This window comes from Denticeps clupeoides, chromosome 2 (genome assembly GCF_900700375.1).
Source record: "Denticeps clupeoides chromosome 2, fDenClu1.1, whole genome shotgun sequence".
Classification (NCBI taxonomy): Eukaryota; Metazoa; Chordata; class Actinopteri; order Clupeiformes; family Denticipitidae; genus Denticeps; species Denticeps clupeoides.
The window spans coordinates 25,237,968-25,262,943 of record NC_041708.1 but is presented as its reverse complement, the minus strand read 5'-3'; the positions used below and the strand labels follow the sequence as shown (position 1 = coordinate 25,262,943).

Sequence of the window (24,976 nt, the reverse complement as noted above, 5' to 3'; positions counted from 1 at the left end):
TTCTAGAGCCTGAATGCAAAATGACACAATTTCTTTACATTTATTTTGTTAAAAACAAAAAAATATATTTTTGGGGACATTTTCAGGTTTAACTAGATTGTGTAGTTATATTGTTAACAAGAGCACTTTGTTGATTTGCAAGTAGTTAATTGGACTTTTTCAGAAGAGTGTTGAGTAAAGAACGTTGGATCATTTTGGATGTGGCTTTTAGAAGCCAACTGCAACTGTTGTACAATGAGTTTGAATAAAAACATCAGAATTTAGAATTAAAAAAATAGAAAAGGCCTTAAAGCCCAAGACGAAGAAAACACACCCGTACAAAACAGCCTTTTCTAATTGTTTGTTCTCTGCTGTTCATGGTTCATTGTGTTCTCTGTCCTAAAAAAAAAACAAAAGGCTCCCTGCGCAAATCTGGCTGAGTGAAGTTAAATGAGCAGGATTAGCCGTCAGCAGACCTGCCAATGCTGAAACCTCTCCCTTCACTCCTCTCTTCAGACCGGGATCGGGGGACTCATCCGCTTGAAGGAACCGACGTGTGTTAAACAAACAATACAAAACGGATTTCAGGGGCAAAATCCTTAATCACAAACAAACACTCTTGTTACTGACTCTTGATTGCCGTCCTTAAACAGCAGCATGTCAAAGTCATGGTCACACGCACGAGAGCATCTGTGCGGATGCACACACACACACACACACACACACGAGCACACACTGCGCCATTTCGACGTGTTTCGCGGTTTTGTATTCCGCTGGGGATTACATCTCCTCTGTTCTTCATCCTCTCTGCAATAATGGCTGCTGAGAAAAAGAGAGGCTGCTTACAGCAGCCTGCTCAGCGCAGCAGCCCACACAACAGGGCCGTGTGCGCAATTTAACATGAGCTCCCACAACTGGTCCGCTCCCCTCCGCGGGGCTTGGAGCGGTTCTGTCTGATCTGAGAACAGAGGGTCGCATTCAAGGCCCTCTCTTTAGCATGCACGGCCAAATACAGAAACGGCATCCTGTGCCTGCCTCTTGGCCGCTGAGGGGCCATTGTGTGCGGGGGACATGGAGGCTGGTAATAATAAACTGGGAGTTTTGGACAGTGGTCATGGGGTTTTAGTCACTCAATTCACATAAAAAAAAGAAAAGGTCGCTTTCCTCTAAATGTTTTCAAACATTTTTTTTTTTTAATCCACCTGCATGTTTGGTGTGGGATGACTAGAACTTGAAATGTCTGCTGAGCACAGAAAACAGAAGAGCACAAGAGGGACAAAGGAAAATGCTGTCCTTAGTGTTGCCAGATTTGGCCAAATAAAAAATTTATTTTTCTTATCAAGAACAAATAATGGGGATCATGGCAGTATACATATCAGTGAAATTATAATCAAATAGTTTTGTATCATAGATCATGTGCAGATTGAGTAATGCTGTCAATAACACTCATAAGAATCTTTATCAGGAAATATTGTATATTGCACTATAATTACAGTTGCTGGACCAACCAAAATCACCCTTTTAATATTCAGAGTTTAAACAGAATTTTTATTCAAAATGTCACTCAGTACAGCCGTATAAAATATATAAGTATATTTTACAATATATAATGAAACAAAGCATCCAATTTTAGAAGATTTCAATGCTGTTGTAACACCAGCGGTGGCAGATTCTATAATTGTGACTAACGATTTTCTGTCGCTTGTATGGTTAACTACACAAGGGTAGTTCATGAGTAGCGTTTGTTATTAATCAGTGTTTAAACAGCGTTTAATAAGACAAACTCATTTAATTTCCCTTATTTATCTTTTCTCTTGGGAAGCGGAATGCTCTTCAGGCTTGACTACAGAAAAAAAAAGGGTTACGCGCTCAGTGGTATCTTTATATTCCAGTCACCATTTCCCTTTTTAATAAAGACTGCCTCTGTGCTAATTTCCCTGCCGCGGTCAATGGTTTCACAGGCCCCGCTTATTGATTAGAATATCAAATAATTACGCCATCACAATTATATTTTTAATGAAAGGAGGGTCCGTTGCTGTTTGTTTTGCCCGGGAATTACTTTTGATCTGCTGAAGCTTGCCTTTTGTAATGCGTCACTTACATCGGCTGGGTTCCAAAAGGTTCCGGCTCTTCATGGCTGATAGAAGCTGAAAAAGCCTTCAGTCACCATTATTTCTTCAGGGAATATTTCCCATTTCTCAGTCACTCATCTCGGTACGTGCGCTGGCGAGTTTACGTTATGTTACATAACACACAGCGAGCTTTACACGGGTTCCCCACGGACAGCCTCGGTTTCGTTGGTAATCTCCATTACGTGAACAGTCCTCCGGGTGTCTTTTGTTTAACAAAGAACCCACCTGGCACACAGTTCACCTCCAATTAGGCTACCCAGCGCACGTCTCTATCCGCGCTTGTGTGGTACTGGACATTGTTGGGTTGAATGGGAATGAGCTTGCGTGACCTTGGCAACTGTAAAGGAGTGTCTTCTGCGTTGCGCTGGCAAGAGTCCCCCCCAAACGTCCGAGTTTCCACATACCACCCAACAATCATAGAGCATGTAGGTGAACATCTGATTTATCAGTTACCCCTGGAGTGTCTTGTGTTTACAATGTGAGGGGTCAGTGCCTTGACCAGGGGTGCTCCCTCGTCTACTCCCGAGGCTTTATAGTTCTCCGAAAATGAGCATGAAAAACAAACTCCACACAGAATCCTTCACACCCTGGACACAAACCTTTTCAACTCGTTCCCTTCGGCAGGAGACACAGAACTCTGGAAACCAGCGAAAGGTAAAAGTTGCTCCTTCCCTCAGGCCATCTTCCTTATAAATAACTGACCGCTTTCACCTGTATAGCACAGCCGCACCCTGCTCAAATTTCCACGTTGTGTACACATTGAGCACGTCTCCATTCCCCATATGAAACCACCGATTATTTGCATAGTATGTAACCTGTAAAATTTTCTTTTTTTTTAAGACAGTTCACATTTCATTGCCTGTGTGGCAATGTTGAAGGATGTTGAAGGACTGTGTCAAAACTAGTTTCTCGGCCGGAAGAAAGAGCACGTTTGGAATCTTTCTGCGCTCGAGGCTGTCAAGAGAGAACCGCCCCACCCCTTCAGAAACGAGTAGGACGAGGGATGTGACACCGGCTGCTCACTCTACCATGGCGCTGCTTTCTGACAGCCCCAACAAAATTACACCGAGTGCCTTCAATCAGGCAACGTCTGTCTCTTAAAGCAGAGAGACAGAAATGGCACTCTCGTAAGCACAGCATTGATATTCCCCGTACAAGTCCTTGAGCTGTTTCTGAATGTTGCAAAAGAGTGGCACTGACAAGACTTTTGCATCAAGTACACACGTGACACATGGTATGTCTTCTCTATTGCCGAAGAAAGCGAGCAAGCAAAATGAGCAGTTCCTGTGTTCTTTGCTTGAGAAAGAGTTTCATCTCAACAGTATGCATTCAGTATGCATTCAGTCACAAGTCGATTTTTCTCTTTAGTGTTGAGGTACATCTGATGCATAACTAAAAAACTAACTAGCTTGTATCTACTTTTTTGCATGAGATAGTCTGCCAAATGCTGTAAATGTAAAATGCATTCACATTAGCAATTTAGGCTAATGGCAGTGACTGTGAAACAATGGATTCTTTTCAAAAGTCACAATTTTGTCGAAGTAGCAACACGGAAGGAACTTCAAACAATCTGCAGATGCCTGAATGTTGAACACTGCAGCATATCAGCTGGCAGACATTGATGCTGTTGAGGCACTACATGGAAAAGTTCTGATGGAGGCGCTAGATATCTCTGGTGGGCAATCCAGCTAGATGGCTGAGGATGGCTGTGGTCTTGTCTCCGATAATACAGTGGTTGTATTCACCTGTGTTTGACCCGTGAAGGTGGCTTGTCTTTACTTTGTATATTTACATTTACAGCATTTACCAGATGTCCTCATCCAGAGCGACTACAGTCAGTAGTAAAGTATAGTACCCCCGGAGACACTCAAGTCTAAGGGACACAATGGTAGTAAGTGGGGTTTGAATAGACGAGTGTCATACCCATTAGGCTACATCCTTCTGGTCTACCATCCTAATCTACTGTTCTGATGATGTCTTTTTTTTTTTACTTACCCACATCCGACATCTCTGGCACTGTGGCCACAAATGTCTCCTTCGAGAACTTGGGCTCATTATCGTTGATGTCGTGGACCTTGATGGTAAAGTTTGACCAGTCTTCAAGTGGCTGTCCGGTAAACCTGTTCACAGCCTGGGCACGCAGCGTGTAGAAGGCCTTCGCCTCGCGGTCCAGACGCTTCTTGGCGTGGATGTCGCCCGACGTCGCATTAATCTCAAACACCATGCCGGCTCCCTCTCCAGAGAGGACGTACTTGACGCTGCCGTCGCCCCGGTCTTTATCCGAGTGTAGCTTTAGGAAGACACAAAAGGGAGAGAATCAGTTTTGTCTAACTTGCCCATGAAACAGAACTTTCCAAACTTCACCTGTTCCTCAGCAACATGATTGTGTACCACTGAGCCTCAGCCCCTCTCAAACTGATTGCAAGGCTTCTCATCCTGATTCTGACTGCCGCAGACGCGCTGCGGAAGACCCTGTCCAACAAGCCTAGTCCATTAAGCAGTCTGCAGTCAATTAAAATAAGACAAGGAATGCAAGGATGATCATTTCACAAAGATCTAGTAAACCATGGCATAGGTTGTTGAGACAAAAAACAACAAAAAAAGGTTGTCATGACCGTTAGCAACACGAAAAAGAAAGAAAGAAACAAATTTTCCCAGCTGCCTGAATCTGCTGCAGCAGCGGGATGTGTGGAGTTTTTTTTTATTAATTCATCCAAAGGGCTAACCTCATCTCCACAGCAGGAGAGGATTCACACGTTGGGAAGGTTGACAGCTTACACAGCTCATATTTTCACACATACTTCCTTCCTTCTGCATTAGTTTGGGTGAGTCTGAATGTTTCCACCTTTTCAGGCACTTTATGATAAGCAGGGATTAAAAGGAACTCATCACATGAATTATTTCTCAGCCCTCTGCCTTTGGAGAAGATATTTTATTTGGTTATTTATTTATTTAGTTGCTTATTTTTGGGGAGGGACGATGTGGTGGCTGTGCTGTGTCTACAATTCAGCCTTAAACACCAGGGGCAGATCCCACGGTTAACCGACAGCAATCTAGATGTTCACATTTCTACAAGCATCTACAAGCATCTGCACTTCAATTTTGTGTTTATATTTAAAGAAAAAAATGATAAAATAAGAGGATGGCTTCAAAAAGATCTATATATATATATATATAAAAACACACACACACACATACAGTACAGGCCTAAAATTTGGACACACCTTCTCATTTAATGTGTTTTCTTTATTTTCATGACCATTTACATTGTTAGATTCTGATGGCATCAAAACTATAAATGAACACATGTGGAGTTATGTATTTAACAAAAGAGAGAATGCAATCGAGAGAATGCCAAGAGTGCAAAGCAGTAATCAGAGCAAAGGGCGGCTATTTTGAAGAAACTAGAATATAAAACATGTTTTCAGTTATTTCACCTTTTTTTGTTAAGTATATAACTCCACATGTGTTCATTCATAGTTTGATGCCTTCAGTGAGAACCAATGTAAATGGTCATGAAAATAAAGAAAACACATAGAATGAAAAGGTGTGTCCAAACTTTTGGCCTGTACTGTACACACATACATACATATGTATGTCTATAGAGAGAGAGAGAGAGTAGGAGAGAGGGGTTGTAAGTCAGCAAATATTATAAGAAAAAAAAGTATGTGCATCTTACACCAGATATACCAATATATTCAGCTTATCTAGCACATATATTTCAGCTGTTTAGCGACTAACCCGAAGTCACACAATTTGCGACATTTATGGATTTATGCATCCCTGGCCACCCCACATGCCACATTTTCTCTGAACTAGATTACTGCATTTCTGAAAGCTCCATTTCTGCAGAGGGAATCACAGGAAATGGGAATATGCAGGGAGTAAAAAATAGGGTGATCTAATCAGGTCAACACATAGCTAGTTAGCAGTTCAGTGCAGACGGACAAAATGTTTTATTTATTTCTTAGAGATTGAATCTAATTTATGAATTTCAAGTTGTTCAGGAACTTTACTTAAAAATATAATTATGGCCTAAAGGCCTTCTGTGATGTGCAAAGCGCATGCATATGTATTCTAAGGGTATATGTCGCAGTTTTAAAAGGATCCATATTAGAGCACTGCTAAATACAGCGTTGCAGGGATAGTTAATACCTGGGGGAATGTTCGTTTTGGGGACGAGTCATCAATTTCCCTACATCTACGCTCATGATACATGTATTATAAAATACACCGCTCATTATGATTAAACTTTCAAAACTCATGATAATGAATTACAAACCCTTTTATCATCATTAAAAAAAAAGTTTGCTGGACTGCGATGCATCACAAGCACGGCAGTAATTCAGAAAAAGTCCTCCAGAACGTGATCCAGAATTTGGTCGACTGATGGGCAGTTTTTTTTTCCTCTAGGATTTTAACCAATAGAATGCAAACACACACACACACACACACATATAGCTGTGTCTCTACATCAGAGTGGTTGGGATGTAGATATCCTGGAACAACATTTGTGACTTTGTTAAAGTCAATGCACTTTGAGCCAATTAAAAGTTTATTTCAGGAAAAAAATAAATGAATAAATAAAAGTGGTGTAGCTGAATCTGGTCACATAAACACTGTCACGTATTTTGACACAATTAAAACTCACAATCTCTCTGGACGCTGACAAGAATTAATTATTATGCAGACAAGTGAAAGCTTGGAGCTCTGAGTCTGCTAAGTGTTGTCAAAAGTGCTGAAAATCCGATAACAGGCTCGGTAGCTACAAACACTACAGCGAAATATTTTGGGCAGCATCCACCGCATGGGTGTTAATCCTGTAAAAAGGATCGGAGACATCTGACACAAAGAGCGAGGGAAGTCCATACAAGCACCAGTCAAAACAAAGTCCACTGGCTAATTGCTGTTTGACAGATGGGCTTAAGGGATTTGCATTCTTTATTGTGCTGAGAAAAGCGAAGGGAAACGCATGCACACGTCTTCCAAACACCATGCTTGGAATCTTTTTACAGTAGCTACAGTAAGGTCAGGTCATTCTCGTTGGAATTGGACTCTTCACAAAAAATCATTCTTTTTACGGAAGAAAAGTGCATCGCGGCTGATTCAAACGTGGCTGAAAACCAGTTGAACCAAGATGGGCAGTGAAATGGTAAATGGGCTTCATCTTCCATAATATGACTTCGAGGTCACATAATGGCTACAAAGGTTGTACATGTTATGTGGTGTCTTGTCGAGACGCAGGTTCCTTTTTTAATAATCTTCTTCTCGTAACCTAGTGAAACCGCAGAACTTGTCTAACGTTGCCTTGTGCAGCTTTCAGAGCCCCTACCAAACTCAGAATGGGTTTTCTTCCATAATGCACAATCCAAAATGCATGAGATTTTATTAATTGCATCGTTTAGTTATTTATTTATTACATTTGTTACTGGGCTTAAAAATCAGTGAAAGAAAATTATTATTATTAATTTATTTTTTTTAGTGTTCCTTAAAGTTAAAGTGAAGTGATTGTCACATGTGATACACAGCAGCACAGCACATGGTGCACACAGTGAAATTTGTCCTCTGCATTTATCCCATCACCCTTGGTGAGCAGTAAGCAGCCATGACAGGCGCCCGGGGAGCAGTGTGTAGGGACGGTGCTTTGCTCAGTGGTACCTCAGTGGCACCTTGGCGGATCGGGATTCGAACCGGCAACCTTCTGATTATGGGGCCTTAACCGCTAGGCTATCACTTCCCCTTCATTTGCCTTTTGGGTGCCCCCTCATGAACAGCTGTGCTTGGGACACACTGAGGTTTGTCTTTAAAAACACGGTGAGATGCATGTTATCATGGGAAGGTTAGAATGTGGATAAAAATGTGTAAAAATAGTTCCTTATCCTGCATGTTCCCCCGACCAAGCAGCGCTGGGAGGTGCTCTGCTTGTTACTCATTTCTACACTTCTTAAAACTGCAGCTGTCAGCATTGTTCCTGATGATGGAACACCACATTCTAATCAGATATATGCGGAAAACTCTTCTTTTGACGTACTCCATCAACTGAGTCGGAGCCGAATCGGGGACGACTGCGGGACACCAGGAATGCTGAAACACAAGCCCAAAGTGCAACCTGTCTCATAATTCTGCCACGGTCCCACCATAAGAGGCCATTAGCATTCATGTATTCTAATAGCAATACATAATATTCCACAATATATTATGACCAGCGACGTAAAATGTATTATGTATACAGTCGTGGTGCTTTATGCGCTCACTGATATGAGTGAGTTATAAATCTTTCATAGAGCCTTTATGAACAGCATACTAATGTGAAGTGTAACCAGTAAACCGATCAACATGCGCTCCGTGTTGAGAGGAATAATTTTACCTCATGACATTTCTTGAAATACATTTCCTCCTTTTTTCTGTATAAGGGAAACCTTTACATTTTTTTTGCAGCATAAATCCCATGAATACAAAAGACATAAGTGTCCTGTAATATCCATCAACGGTTCCCATACGCACACTTATGGGTGGAAACAGATGCTGCGTGAAGGACTGAGAACATTTGCATAGTTCTTTTTGTTCAGTCGGCTCTCTTTCCAAGTCTTTATGTGGCATTTGACATCTTAGGGCCTGGCAGACGTGAGCAGAAATCTCTGTGTGCACCCTGGATGTAGATAATACTTTTCTACAAGTAGAGCTGGGGAAAACGAAATAAACAAGCCATAGGCCTTTTTCCACTTCCCTTTTGAAAACTTCTAAATAAATACAAGTTTTGGTTTTACATTTTTTTGTCAGAGGACGAATGCAAACAAATTTTTTAACTTTTGAACAGTGTGCCCGAAAAAGGCCCAGCTGCAAGTGGCAAAAGCACAAACTTCACGTCCATGTAACGCCATTGAGAAGGAAGCACGAGCCACAACTGCATGCGATTTTGATGTTTTAACAAGGTCCTAAACATGAACAGGAAGTAGTTTTTACATATATACACATACACACACACACACAGTTTTTACACACACACACACACACACACACACACACACACACACACACACACACACACACACACACCACACACACACATATATAGATATATATATATATATATATATATATATATATATATATATATATATATATACACACAGAGGAGATAGAAGAACACACAGAGAGACAGGACAGACATAGGACAGAGAGAGAGAGAAGAGATAGAGAGAGAGAGAGAGAAAGAGAACAGGGATGGAGAGATAGAGAGAGAGAGAGAGAGAGAGAAGAGAGAGTAGAGAGGAGAGAGAGATATTATTCTATATACACACAAAAATATAGACAGACAATACATATACATATACATATAATATATATATATATAGATATATAGTATTATATATATATATATATATAGATATATATATATATATAATATATATATATACATATACATATTATATAATATATATATATGATATATATTATATTATATATATATATATATATCATATATATATATAGTATATATATATATATATATATATATATATATATATATATATATATAATATATAATCAAACATTGATAATATGTGAAATACGAAATATTTTGAGGGTAATCAGGGAGGACAAAGACAGTAAAAATTGGGACTCGTTTGGCCATGTGCACCTGAACGTTACAGAAGGTCCCTCCAGAACACCCCAGCCGGGGGCAGGGCAGGCCAAGGCAAGCACCAGCTCTGGCAATTTGGGGTCCTCCTCCGCTGCCTGAGAGTGAACTGGCGGGACTGGGAACATGGATCCCTCTGTCCGCACATCCAGTCAGGACCATCTCACCTCACGTCTTTTATCACGAGCCCACCATCCTTTCTTCTCCAGGCTCCTGGCTCTCAGGCCCTCTCTGCTCTTTCTTTCTTGGTTCGCCCCATGGTTCCTCTGGAGCACCCTCCCCCCGGACCGGGACCAGACATTTCCTTTTTCTGTTTACAGTTAAACCACGCTACTGTTTATGTTCAGGCCCTCGAGCTGTTTGTGTTGTTTTCATTTGTACAGAACGTAGGAATTTGCCACCACCAGGTCCAGCATGTTGTAAAAGCTACAGCTACTGGACAAAGACCTCGGGACTCTCACCAGAAAATAAAAACTTGGTAAATCTAGTGCTAAAGTATGCATGGCTGTGTATTATGCATGGCTGTGGTATGGTTACAGGTACGAACAAGCCACAAAGATGCCAAGAGATTACATTGCTGCCGAGGCTTTGGCTCTGCTGCAAAACATGGAGTCCTGTGACTTGGATGGTGGGGAAGTATCCATTCACTTGCAAGAGAGTTCGGACTCTGACATGTCTTCAGTTGATGAGATGTGTTCTGGGTTAGAGAGTAGAACTCCTCCTCCGGAGAAAGGTCTGCTGGAGGCACAGCCCACACAGAAAGACTCTGAGACGGCAAAAGATGGCACAGTCTGGGTTGAAGAAGAAGTAGGGAGGCCGCTATCTCACAGCCAACTAGAAACATATACATGTTATGGAGAGCCAACAGAAGAAGTCAGAAGAACTGTCAAAAATTGTTTGCAGAGTTTCTTGTTTTTGATGAGTTGGGACATCCTTCACACAGTTGAGCATGGCCTCAAGATGGAAGCAGATTTGGACTTGTCTGTCTATAAACTGATGGCCTGCAAATTGTCACATTTGCAGAACAAAGGCAACCATTCACACGTGATTAAGGATATTAGGTCAAAACAACCAGGCATATGGCCCCTCTCTGGGAGTTCTAGTGTTGAATTGAATACTACAGTGGAAAACAAAATATATATATATTCTCTCATCTGACATTCAGAGAATTTGGAGAATTGAAAAAAATAAAAACATTTGACTTCATCAATTCATGCTTGCTAATTATTTGTTGATATTTGTAACAACAATATTTAATATTTAATGCATATATAGACCGGTGCAGGCAAATCTATATCTTTTGAACTTATTCCCTTGACAGTCTTACTTCAAGAATAATGTTTTTTATTATTGATGGCAGAATAAGGTTTTAATTATTATATTATTTCTACTTCTATAGCTTTGGTAAAATATCATTTATTTTGACATTTATTTGTACTGTTTTACCTATGTTGCATATTCTTTTCCAAATTCCAGCTCATATTCAACAGCAAGTAGCAGCAGCATGTACCGTGCCCCCCACAAACACTACAGAATGTTCCAGATGAGAACTGAATGCTGATGGGAGGGACTCACCAGTCCCATCCAAGTTTCCACCCAGAGACGCGTTCCTAGCATTCATTAAAGTTGAACAGGGGGGACGTTGTGTTGGGAATAATCTTTGGACAATAAGCAGTGGTAGAGTGTAACTGTGAGATAAAAAAAGCAGAAGAAATGCCATAATAACTTCAACAAGCCAGCATGCAGTGGGACTGTTTCTTTTTTCTCGTTTTTTATATATTTTTTGGAAGAGTGGTGTTGATTGTAATGAGCCGAGAATGCGGTTTGGAGCAGCACAGCGAGGGTTTTTGCAACTTGCGCCTTTCATTTGCCTTTCTAAATTCATGTAGCACAAAATTAGCCTTTGACTGCGGAACAGCTTGAGGAATTAAATCCCTTGCACACACACACGCACACACACCCACACACACACACACACACACACAGAACGGTAGTTTTTAGGCGGCAAAAAAAATCATTGGCAATTCCTGTCAGGTCTGTCACAAGCATTGCTTAGTGCAGTGTGCAGAGCAGATAGCAAAATAGAGAAGGAGCCCAAAAAACGGATGCAGAATAATTATTCTGTGTTCTGCCCGTTGCTTTAGCAGTCCCTATTTTCCCCACTCAAACACACAAATACACACGTGCACACACGCACGCACACATACACGAGTGTTAATTCTCTCCATACATATTGCCTTTTGCACATCGGAAACCCAATTTAGCAGCCAAACATTCAACTGTTACTATTGACTAAGATGTATACTGTAATTTGCAAGGTGTAATAGGTTTCTTCCTTGGACTGAATTATGTTTTCACCGAAAGTAATCACCTCGGCACCGCTACCTCAGAACACAGAGGTGGGGAAGCATATGATCTCTGACACTTACCAAGAAAATAGGCTCTTTGCATGTTAATGTCTGGGGAAGAAAAAAAAAAAAGAAGAAAGGTCCTCGCCAGTCTTGCTACTGTGATGATGATGATGATGATGGCCTTGTGAGTGGTGATTGACGGTGACCAGAGAATCAGCCAGAACAGATCCACACAATGCAAAGCCTCCACTGTCTTATTATAGAGAAAATATTGAACATTTAAACTGAAAGTAAAACACACATCATGTAGAAGGCTTTGTAACAAGAAAGTCAACGAGAATAAATGTCATGGTCGGTCTCAATGGTAGAAAGGCGTGTTGAGAGATAAAGGCAACCCCCCACACACACCAGTGTCACCAGGGGTCAGAGCAGAGTGTGGTGAAGACCAGGGCAGCAAAAGCTGTTGTATTGCCATACGCAGAATTGGGATGAAAAGGCTTCTTGCTACAGAAATGATCTGTATTCATCTGTATCCTGTGTATTGGACTAAAATCTTACATGACAGAAGGCCTTGGGGCAAAGCTTTTTACTTCACACACTGAAATGCAGATGTGGATGACAGTCAGAAATATCTACAATTAATGATAATTCAATAGACAAGTATTCCAATAAAAAAAGAAATCACGTACTTTCAATTTATTCTGAAATCATTCTAAATACATTTCATTTACGGTAACAGAACACATAAGGGCAATGAAATTTGTAACGATGAAGGTAACAAGGACTGAGATTATAATGACCCCCTCATAGTGCAATCATAAAAGAAAAGTTGCACTATGGGGGGGTCTGTGTGAAAACATAATTTCAATACATGGTATACTGTGTATACTGTTGAACTGACAATAAGGTAGTGGTGCCCTGGCAGTTAAGGAAGTGGCCCCATAATCAGAAGGTTGCCGGTTTGAATCCCGATCCGCCAAGGTGCCACTGAGCAAAGCACCGTCCCCACACACTGCTCCCCGGGCACCTGTCATGGCTGCCCACTGCTCACCAAGGGTGATGGTTAAAAGCAGAGGACACATTTCACTGTGTGCACCGTGTGCTATGCTGCTATGTATCACAATGACAGTCACTTCACTTTGTAAACCAATCTTGAATCTTGAAATTCGTGAAAGGTGAAGTAATGTTCGAGTTATCTCTCAGTGCACAGGTTCCTCTTGCAACCACTGACAGTTTGCAGTCAAAGTTTCATTCGGCCCCTTTCCCTCTGTTCCTGTCAGCGGGAGTCGAGTTCGGGGGTGTCGAACTGTGGAGCCAGAGGGCACCCTCATTTAGCACACCTGGTTTGACTCATTGGCTAATTAGTGCATGGTTCTTGGACTAAAGGCAGTGCGGTGGAGTAAGGTGGACCCCTCCAGCAACTGACTCCGACACTCCTGGTTCAGCTGATTACAGAGAAGCCGCAGAATCGGAAGCGAACACATGCACAGGGCGGCTTTAAGCCTGGTTAGAGTCTTGCTCCAGAATGAGGACACGGCAATAGTGCGCCTTTATGCGTCGGGGGATAGAGGAGTTTCTCTGGAGCGCTTTGACAGTTCTAAATCTTTAGACTGGCCATAATCCTCTTCTTGACAGGAAAAATGCCACGATTTAAAAATACTTAGTACGCATGTTGAATCTGTCGTCACTCTAATCCTAACTCAGATGATATCACTTGAAAAACAATATGGTCATCTGCAAGGAAAACTGTGGTACATTTAAGAGATTATTGCATGGTTTCATGCTAAGTGTACACTGTATCGTTTTTGGCTGTTGGATGGAAATTGTTAAACCATCATGACGATTTATTCGGCTGTGGCTCCTAAACAATGGTTCTAGTGTTAAAGGCATCCATTGTCATGATCGTGTGAGGAAAGACAGCATGCAATAGTTTCTCTACAGTGCCAGTAGTTTTGGATGACCACTTCACAGTGTGTTACTACTACTACCAATAAATCAATAAACATTCACCATAAATGAAGTATTTATAATAGCAGTTCTTTTTGTGCAGTATTTTGTTCTCTACTCTAACTTGCATTGAAAGTGAAAGTGAAAGTGAAGATGATTGTCATTGTGAAACACTGCAGCACTGCACACGGTGACACAACGAAATGTGTCTTCTGCTTTTAACCATCACCCTTGGTGAGCAGTGCGCAGTCATGACATGCACCCGGGGAGCAGTGTGAGGGGACGCTTCCTTAACCAATAACCCACCACTGACCCAATAAATGGGAATATTTCACAACCCTTGCCTGACCGGGTATCGAACCGGGGCTGCAGCAGTAAAAGCAAAAAATCCTAACCACTAGACCACCAGACCGCAGACATGTAGCCTACATCTTAATAGGTTGTACCAATAGGTTGTTGAACACTTGCCCAGTGTTCTTAGTATGCACAAATTGTAGAGGAAATAAGGTCACAATTTATTCTGATTGGCTAGATACACTGTTCTTGCGATTCATTACAAGTTGTATAACCTACAGTATTTAATCATGGTAAAAGGCAAAAGCTTTATCAAGACATTTACTACACTTATGGCATTTATTAAATGCCTTTATCCAGAGGAAATTACAAGCAGTAGTTACAGGGACAGTCCCCGTGGAGCAACTCAGGGTTAATTGTCTTGCTCAGGGACACAATGGCGGTAAGTAAGGTTTGTAAGGTTTCACGTTTTACCCGTTAGGCTACCACCACCCATTTATTAGAAGCACGGCATAGGAACACAATTCCCCTGGCTACAGATTCTATCAGAGGTGGGTCATACTCAGAAGACACTGGTGGGGTGGTGACTTATTGAGAAAGAAAAAAAAAGCAAGCCTCTCGAGGCAAGCCAACGAGGTAACACGAGAAAAATGGGTCCTGGGAAATGGAGGCACTAAGGCTGCCTACAGTGAGGAACACCCCCACATCAGCAGCAATCAGGAGATCTGGCAGCGCAGGCCATTTTTGTTGACATCTTGGTTGCTGTTGCCTGGGAGGTGGTTTGCCTCCACAAATATTGCTTCCCTCGCATTGTGGATGATTGCTGCTGCTCATTCCAGAGCTGGATGACGGCAATCACTCTTCAAACTACAGACTTTGGATTTTACCCTAGATGATTTTAATTTCTCTGCAGACATTCTGCTGTCTGAATCCATGGTATGACTTGTTGCTGTTTATAGTCTCAGAACCAGTCACTCTACCCAGACAGAAGATTTCTAGTGTCTCATTTGCTTTTGTCTCTCTGCTGTATGTTCCACATCAGCCAATTGCTCTATGCAAAAAGGCATAGACCAATTCAAGTACATATGTTGCTGGTCTTTGGCTATTTGACCCATTTTCTGTTTACCATCATACAACTTTGGGAAGTTATATTATGACCCTATTCCTGACGCTAAAACAGGACTTTTCATTTAAGTTTTTTAAGAATGACGAAATTTTTAAGACTGATGAGATTTTTAAGAATGACGCAATCAATAAACCAAAAAAAAAAAAAAACTTGACTACAATTTAATGCTTGAACTTAAAGATAGTTTTTCAGGAACAAACAGGTGTTTTCAGTGTTTGCTTTTGAGTATGTGTCAGACTGGGTAGTTGAGGGCTGGGAGCATGTTTACCTCCGCTGAGCTTCCTCAGACTGCAGGAGGTTAATAGGATTTTGTTCACATCAATAGTGCTGATGGAGCAGCATGTGGGCAAGTGCCCTCACGCAAACTGCAGCCAAAAAAAAAGAGGAAAAAATGTGGCAGATTGCCTTCCAAGGGCTCCTCACTTCAAACCAACTTGCTGCACAAGAGGGTCAGTGTAGTTATAGGCTAAGGCTGACTAACAGCAACCCTTTACTTGGGCAATGTTGTGGGAGTAGACAAATGCATGTTTGAAAAGTCAAACACTGGTCTTTAGAAAGTCAGCATTCAGTGAATGTGAGTGTACGAAAGTATGTGTGGTATAAACCAAGAAGTTGACATTGGTGGTGTCCAATGGAATGAATATGGTACAAATCATATATGCAATGGCCGTCAGTCTCGACCTGACTGAGCACTTGGTTTTGGAGTGAAACTTTCAAAGTATATATAGTTTTTTGTACATTAACAAAATTATCTGTCTGTGCAGTAACAGGATAAATTTGTGATAAAGAGCAGCAAAGCTCCAGGTACTCAAAACTTTATGTAGGCTTTACTTTTTTCACATCTGCAAATCTCTGGATACTTCCATGCATTGTCACCTCAGTGCACATATTGGATTATAAGCCTTTGTGAAGTGATGACTGGTGCTGCCCAGTAAAATTGGCAGTAACCGCATGAAACGCATGAGGGAAAATGATTAAACTTCAGCGTTCCCGAGGCAAAAAAAGCATAGAATTCTGCACAGCAGGGAGCTCCGTGGGGAATGATGAGAGGCTATGTGTGTAAAACTATTTACTCTATATTAATATTGCAATCGTTTCCAAAGTGCATGCACTTTTGAATAACCATGTTACATTCAGAACTATGTTCATGGGGATGCTGATTCCAGGGAGTTTTTGGTGACACTAATCAGGTTTTAACAATGTGTTTTTATGTCTTTTTGAAAAATTTCAATGCCAGAAACTAAATGGAATGGATTTTAACATGAAAACATACAATATATGCTTATCATTGTTGTCTCTGAACAACAAGCTTCACAAATTTTACCGTGTTGTGAAAGTACATTTTCTTAGATTCAACAGACATATTTCACCGTCTTCCACTTCTGCTATTCTGCCCCATCGTCTGTCCATTTTACAGCTCCCTGACTGCCTCACTCCACATTACATGCTCTTAGCTCGGCTTGTTTTGGTCATTTTCTATCCAAGATAACTTTACAGCAGCGCAAAGGCATCAATCAGCTGTCAGGCAGCAGAGGTCAAAGCAAGGAGGGGGTGGACGTGATTGGATGTGTAAAAATATGGCCTCCCTCTGGGCCAAGCAAAGGCTAGCGAATTATCCTTATAAAGAAGATCATCAATGTCTTTGATGGCGTCTCACTGGGCTTCTAAGTGCCTGTCCGTCAGGCAAGTGTTTTCTGCTACACACATACACACACTTGCTCGCTCGCAAGATTAACTTCCAGAAAGTGAAGAGTGAGTTGATAGAGAGAAAGAGAATGATGAAATTAAAAAGAGTTTCCTCACAGTTTCCGCCCCTAAAGCTGTACGTGCATGGGTGTCTTTTCTCCCCTCTTCTCTGTATTTATTGCCTTCTCATGTCTTTCTGGCACTTTAATTGCGAATGAGATTGGACAGTGGGTGAGTCTGCAGCCAGCGCATGTGATTGCTGTCATGCCAGCAAAGTGGGCCGGCCAGAGGGCCATCAAAGCAGCTGGGAGTGGAGCCAGGGATTCACAGTCTCTGACACATCCACGACTGATGGGCTAGCTTCAATCTGTCCTGCTTTGTCGTCTCATCACGTAAACCTACCAGGACGAGGGGAACTCACGTCCCATGCTCTCTTTTGATTGATTTATTGTTTTGCCGCTCATCTTTTTTCTTCTTTCTTCAGAGGCCTTCTTAGACAGGCTCCTTCATGCGATGTTCTCTGTACTTGTCGAACAAGAGAGGAAGATGATATCTGCCGCCATCACACCTTCCCTCACCACTCCCTTCATCTTCCACCGCTCTGACACAACCCGGCGCATCACACTTGTTTACTTGTGAGGTATGAAGCATGCAATGAAAGCAAGCTTCCTCACAGAAAATTGGCTGTCGAGAGTCACCCCCCCCCCCCCCACACACACACCTCCCAGCCCCCCACGGGACCATAACTGCAGCACTCCAAATTACATCTGTCTCAGGGTTAGCGCTAGCGATAGAGCACTGCCGGTGGAGGCTCTGATCTGCGGGTAGCGGGGCTCAGAAGAACACTTCCGATTGTGTGATTCCTATCTGCAGCTTCTGGCAGGCGGCAGAGGCTGGCAAACCCTCTCTGAGGCCGTGCCGAGAAAGAGGGAGATCGAAGGATAGAGCGGAAGGAGCGGGGCTCTAGGATTTGGCTGCTTATGTAAAGAGTCTCATTTCTTCTTCCTCTAAAACCACTCCACCGCGATTCAGAACTTTCCAGTCGTATTTATGTTGACTAAATGTGCCATATGTGACTGTAATTTTTGTGACTTTAACCTACCATTTCATACAAGGAACGTTCCTACCAAAGCATATATGATGACATTAAGAATGCATTAGTTCAAGAAATTGTGGGTTTTATCCAAAAACTGATTTTAGTTAAACAATTAGCTATGGGCTGTACCTAATCTCCAGCAAATTAATTATTCCAGTGGTCTTGTGATGACCTTTGTATTTCAATGTGATGACCATAACCTTTAACATGACCACCATAATGTGGTCAGAATCATACTAGGAATAAGCAGGATAAACTGTTCAATTATCAAAGCTAAACTAAAAGCTAGGCCAACACTAGCCATGAACCAACAGGAGCTGGAAGAATGGTCTTAAGGTACATACCTTTCCCACATACTGATCCAGGGATCCCGTGTACTCCTCCATGATAACGAAGGTATTCCACATCCACCCACGTTTGGTGCGGCGAAGTATTTTTCCATCAGAGTTCGAAGAGGAGGCAATGCCTGCAGAGTCATTCTGACTAACTCCCGTCAATAGAGGCACAGCGGAATCCAGGATGATGATGATCACCACAAAGAGCAGAAGGTGATTGGTTATCATGTTATCCGAACGGTACGTCACGGTCGGACCTCTCAATAAGCAGTCAATTAAGAAGGCAGGGAGATCAGCACGGCTGGCACACTAGGCTGAAATGCCACTAAATCTGACATTTTAAATGCCAAGCCAGTCTACTGAGTTTTCCTCAACCTGTAGAAACAAGACAAAGTACAAATTAGTACAAGTGTAGTAGAAATGGCTAAATCAGTTCCTTTTTTATTAGATGGTACAACTTTTTCCTCCTAAACTTTTTTTCTTTTACTTAAAGAGTTATGTAGTCAACATGTGCAGTCCAGGCAAAAACCTGTCGCACCCGACTATGTGCAATATATTGTGTGCTAATTACTAACTGAGGCCCATGGTAGGTAGGCCAGGCGGCACAGCTTGGCACAGGCCACATTCGCCATGCCTCGCTGGAACCCCAGCTCCTTCAGGACCGCTCCTGATAGGTAATTTGGTGGATGCATGCATAATTTATAGGCTTTTGGAAGTTAATCCTAATAAATCCACACACACTCACACACACACACACACACACACACACACATCCTCATTCCACAAAAAATGGGCTCCAGTGTGTAATGTCAGAGTTGGGAAGTGATGCTGACCCACATTCATTACACGTCTCACGTGGGTGACAAAGCAAGCAGGACCACAGTCACAATATCACTGTCTGAGCAAATCAAAAGGCGGGAGAAAGAAACAATGTCATCCGGAAGCATTTGATGGCACAAAAAGACCCAATTTTTTGTCTGAGAACAAATTGGTATTATGTTTCCATTGATGGAGCTGAAGTACCACATGTAAATGAATGCTTTGTCAGGAATGTAAATCGAATGACTCAGATAATTAGATACTGACAGAAAATGAGGGTGGCAAAAGAAGGCATTATACAGTCCACCTCATTTTATTCACATCATTATCATCTGTGAAAATCAACAACTACGCTAATGGCAAAAAAATGTTTAATGGCTAATCTTTCAATGTTCCATGTATAAGCTAGTGGACAAATGACATTATTTAAGTAACAATTCAGTTTGCAAGCAAATTGCAGTGTCTTTAGAGAACTATACCCTAAAGTAGACACGTTGACGTCATAAACAAATCAAATCAGCAGTGTGTGTTTGTGAGAAACCTGGCCTCCTACTCATCTGGCTCCACCCATTTTTAAAAGGGAGTTATATAAACATAATTGAAAATTGTGTTATTGGTAACTGCATTACACCAAAAAGAAATGGTAGTTTATTTCCTTCAAAATAGAGATTAGGACCGAGTGGTTGTAGTAGCCCATTGGGTAACCCACTCGTCTATGAACCAGAACACCCAGGTTCAAATCCTACTTACTGCCATTTTAGCCCAGTAGGTAACACACTCGCCTATTAACCAGAAGACCCAACCTACTACCATCGTGTCCCTGAGCAAGACACTTAACCCTGAGTGTCTCCAGGGTGACTGCTCCTGTAACTACCGATTGTACGTTGCGCTGGATAATGGCGTCTGATAAATGCTGTAAATGTAAAATAAATAGTTTTTTCTTTCATTTTATCCTAATCTTTAAGAAATATACAAGACCACTCCATGCTTAGCACATAGTGCTGCGATCAGCAAAAGTTTGAAAATAGTGGCCTTACAGGTCTTCTTGGGCAAAGTAAATAACTAAGCTAAAAATATTAATTGTAATGCATGGAAATGTTTAAAACGTGCCATGGCCCAAGGAGTTGTTAATTTTAAAAATATGCATTTTCTTACAAAATATGCATTTACACCCTCAGCGCATGTCATTAAAACTTTGGCCTCCAACTTGGTCTGGCCACGCCCATCGATTAACCTTGACAATCCAAGATGGTATATGAAAAAGCCAAGGAGCCGATTTGTGACTGAACGGATGACCTTGGGTGGACTGCCGGTACGTCAGGGTTTCTTCTGATCTGGGCGCGCTCTGGCAAACGATCAGCAAAAGTCATTGGTTATTCTTGATGTGCACTCTTTTTTTTTTTTTTTTTTTTTTTGCATCACGGCCATCTCCTTCCCATTACGGCTAACTGAGTCGAGATCAAAAGGTCCTCTCCCGGGTGAGTATCTGGCATGCACAGATGCACGCGGTGGCATGAAAATCTCTCGGTGCTGGCATGCATTTTGGCATTTTTGATGTCGAGCTGCTCGAGGAGTGTTCTGTAACTCTTTTGTGTGTGTGTGTGTGTGTGTGTGTGTGTCAGTACTAAAGGCGTCATTAACCACTGGCAAGGAAATGCAATTGTGTTGGCAAATAATTAAGCATGGTGGCATGGGAAAACAAGTTGATTGGCCTCCACCCTGTCCACGCGAGCAATGCCTCTTTTTTTTTTTTTTTGAAAGATTGAGAAACTCACAGGGTGCCAATAAGCCGTGAGCTGATAAAGAATTTTCCTCTTATCGCCACTCTGCGAGCCTCCAGGCTGCTGCAGGCGTGACAGCACGGAAACATTTTTGGCAGTTAATCTGCTCTGATTCTTGTGATTGCATTTTCTAATTATCATTCAAGGCTGTCCTTGAGATTTAATAGCATTGTGGATATTAATCGGAGACGCCGCATGCCTATTAAATGCCCATCCAGTGTATCTTTTTAAAAATCCGGCAAAAGCTCGGCAACGAGGCAGCGAGTGAGTCGCGGAAGAGGCTCACCAGATGTTCGCAACTTTTACTTAATTTTCTCAATTTGATTAGTGCATTAATTGGCCAGAGTGTATTAAAAAGTTGTTTATAGAGAGATGAGCTGCTGCTTAAGGATATATGTTCACATTAATTAGCATATGTGAAATGAAAAGCACGAGGGGGGGTGGTGGTGTCACTCACACAATCCCCAACACATATTCCCACTGTTGCCATTTCATGTGAGGTGATGCCGTGGAGCATAATTGGTGTGTTTGTGTGTGAGTGCATGCCCACTTTCTGATCCTTGTTTGTTTTGATTTTTTTTTTATAATTCTAAACCTTCCAGGTGAATGGGAATTCTAAACTGGCGTGGGTGTTCTTCTGCGCTAGCTTTTGTGAAGATAATGTGAAGCCGTGGTTCTAAATGAGGCATAACCTTTGTAATGAAGGTTCATAGCTATACATACACATAATAACGTGCATTCACCGCAACTAACAATGCAATTCGAGCCACTACATCTCCACCAGCTCGCCTTTCCTTTCAGACATGGGTTAATTAAGCCTATTCCAGCCCAAGACTCATATATCCATTCACACACATGCTTAATTATACCAAATCTAATTAAACCAAATTCTGGCACACACACACATATACAATACCTCACTTGGCACACACAAACATACATACAAAAACAGAAATACAGTTTCATTTGTGTGCATGCAAACACACAGAGTCCTTACCAGAGCCTAATTAAGAATTAGTCATACACAGATTACCTCACATCAAACAGCACATTGTATATTTGCATCCATACAAACACCTCAAACACATATAAGCACACGCACGATATTTCCATTAGACAGTGTACAACGCTCATTCATTTCTTCCTTTAATTCCCGCTAATTGTGAGTTTAACATTCTTCATGTTTTATTCATTACTAGCCTGTCGGTTTTGTTTGGTGGTTGTAAGTCACTATACACGCATTCACATCCTTGCTCTTCCTCATTTTCAATGTCAAGTGTTTTACTGCTCTTTTATTCCTACATCTACGCAAAAAAATACATTTTAATAGAAAATCTACAGGATCCTTTGATTTGCCATACGCTTCATTGTGTGCGAAATCCTTCTGCAGGCTTCATCTGTGATAGTGCACACTCCCTCAGCTCAGGAAAAAGACCATCTCGCAAAAAGCAGCGAGTCCATGAGAGTCTGTCTCCTGTCTCATGTCTCGAGACTAATGACGCTTAAAGTCAGATGAGAGGGGAATTTTTCAGGATGCAACAAATTCTGCATCCATTCATTACTGAAGAAAAATCTCTTTCTCTCGTTCTTTCTCTCACTGAATTAAGATCTGCACACACAAGTAGATGTCAAGCAGACATGGTAGAGCCAGTGTGTGCTTGTGTGTGTGTGCACAGCCTTTACCGATACATGCACAGACGTTCATGAAGGGTTCAGATGTAGTTCTCCCCCCTCGTGGATGAACAATCTGTCACGGTCATGCATTCTAGGTAATGGTCCCCTCGAAAGCGTTAGACGGAGACAGACATAAGAATATAAGAGGGAGTGGGAATGCTACGGAGAGGAGGGAGGGGAGTAGTGGACAGGGCTGCGTGAAGCAGAGCTAGTGAGAGGCAGTGCCACTTGGTGGAGCCCTAGACCTTTATTACAGCTCTAGCATGGGTGTCCCTTACGATTACCACATTTTCCAGATGTGTTTTAATCTTGCGGATTACATGCGTGCGTGCCACATGTCTGGACACGGGCATAGACATATATTCTCTTTGAGCGTGTGGTTCATGCAATGCATTATGTTTGTATTATGTTTTTTTTAAACTGCAGTAGTGAACTTTGCTTCTGTCATTTTTTTTTTTTTTTATGTCAGGACCAGGTCGCCCTGGACTAATGTAGTGTGACTGCCCTGGTGACACATGGTCAGACAGTGTTGCAAAACTGAGAAAAAAAAAAGATGTTTTTTATATGTTCAGAAAGGTTCTATTTTAATTGTTTCCAGCAAATCTTGATGTGCCTGTGTGTGTGTGTGTGTGTGTGTGTCTGCTGCAATGCCAGTGACCCAGTCACTTCAACAGAGAGCCCATGCGATGCTGGGCAACATTTCATCTGGTTCTGGACTGGCATGAACATGCATCAGTCACTGGTATGTGGTAAACCTGTCTTCTGGGGGGGAGTGGGGAGTAACAAAAATATCTCGGGCAATATTACTAATAATACTTAGAACCATAATATCAATAGTACTAGAAATTAAATGGTTGTCAAAAAATGTGAACCATTTTGTGCCGGGTCTCCTTGTCACTATCTGTCCTTCTCCATATGAAACCACACTGTCTCACTAATCACACATCACACAGCCGCTTGTCACCCGTTTCTCACCCAGCTGTAAAGCAGCCCTCCCCTGTTGAAGGTCACAATGTCACTCAGCTCACTCTCTAAGTGTCTGGGAGGATGCAAAATTCGAATGAAAACCTCACTCGAATCATGCAAATGAACCCTGGGATGTGAACTTGCTGGAAAGCTGAGGAGGGTTTTTTCTTCCCAACAGGAAACGTGAAGGATCTGCAGACTCTTACTGATCCCCCCCAACAGTTCTGCTGCCACCAGACTCCCACAGATCTGGAAGATGTTCACTTCTGAGACTGGGTCTCAGTTAGAGCCAGTATGTGTGTGTGTGTGTGTGTGTGTGTACAGCCTTTACTGATACATGCACTGAATAAATTCTCCATGAACAAAAATATAGACAGTATAATAATCTAAAATACAAAAGGATGTTGGTGTTTATAATGTAGAGTAAATATATAGAACAGGAGAGAATAAGGCTACATGTCAGGAGTCTTTTCCACCCAGCAGTAGAGGAGGAAGAAATAACGAGAAAAGGAAAAAGTGACAACTCTTCCTCTTAATCCTCTCTCCCCACACCAAACCAGCCAAAACGAACTAATGATGCGGGTCCTGTCGCCCTGTCACTCCTGCTTAAACCCACCAGCATAAACTTTAATCACACTCCCCGTCCCCACGAGCGGCAGCCCTGCTCCAGGGGACCGGGTCCCTTACCTCGTGCTGCAGCAGCCTCCGCTTCCCGAGCTCACAGGCGTCTTCGGCGTCCGTGCGTCTCCTCGCCTGGCATCCCGCGACTCGCTCCGGTCTTCTGTGCGCGAGCGCAGCTGTCTCTCTCTCTCTCTCTCTCTCTCTCTCTCTCTCTCTGTCTCACTGTCTCTCTGTGCTGCTTCTCTCCCTTCAGCCTGTGAGCCTTCTCTCGCTTGCTCTCTCTCTCTCTCGCGTCCAGCATGTGCTCTCCTCCACCCAACCCTCTCTCTATCTCTCTCTTCCCTCTCTCAGAAGCAGAAAGGGGACTGATTTCTGATTGGCTGCCACTCACAAGTCTGGATAAAAGAGGAAGAAGCAATGGGTATAGAGAGAGAGAGAGAGAGAGAGAGAGAGCTGTTGCTTCATCTCTATAGAGGGTTAGGTTACGAGACGCTGAAAGACAGAAAGGATGGTGGGAGGGGGTTAAA

At 42.2% G+C, this 24,976-nt stretch overlaps 1 protein-coding gene across 2 annotated transcripts in view; it reads right to left on the bottom strand.

Annotated features, from left to right (window-relative positions):
* Window positions 1-24,728, bottom strand: part of LOC114770331 (cadherin-10-like) — a 45,490-nt gene extending 20,762 nt beyond the window's left edge. Inside the window, exons 1-3 of one of the 2 annotated variants that reach the window (XM_028964164.1) lie at window positions 24,516-24,728; window positions 18,598-18,963; window positions 4,107-4,401 (exon numbers count right to left, since the gene is read on the bottom strand). In XM_028964164.1, the coding sequence (XP_028819997.1) occupies window positions 4,107-4,401; window positions 18,598-18,816 (514 nt within the window). In that variant the 5' untranslated portion in view covers window positions 18,817-18,963; window positions 24,516-24,728. Of the gene's footprint in view, window positions 1-4,106; window positions 4,402-18,597; window positions 18,964-24,515 lie in introns of those variants that run through there. The other variant, XM_028964174.1, reaches the window with a different exon arrangement.
* Between the last annotated feature and the right edge of the window lie 248 nt (window positions 24,729-24,976).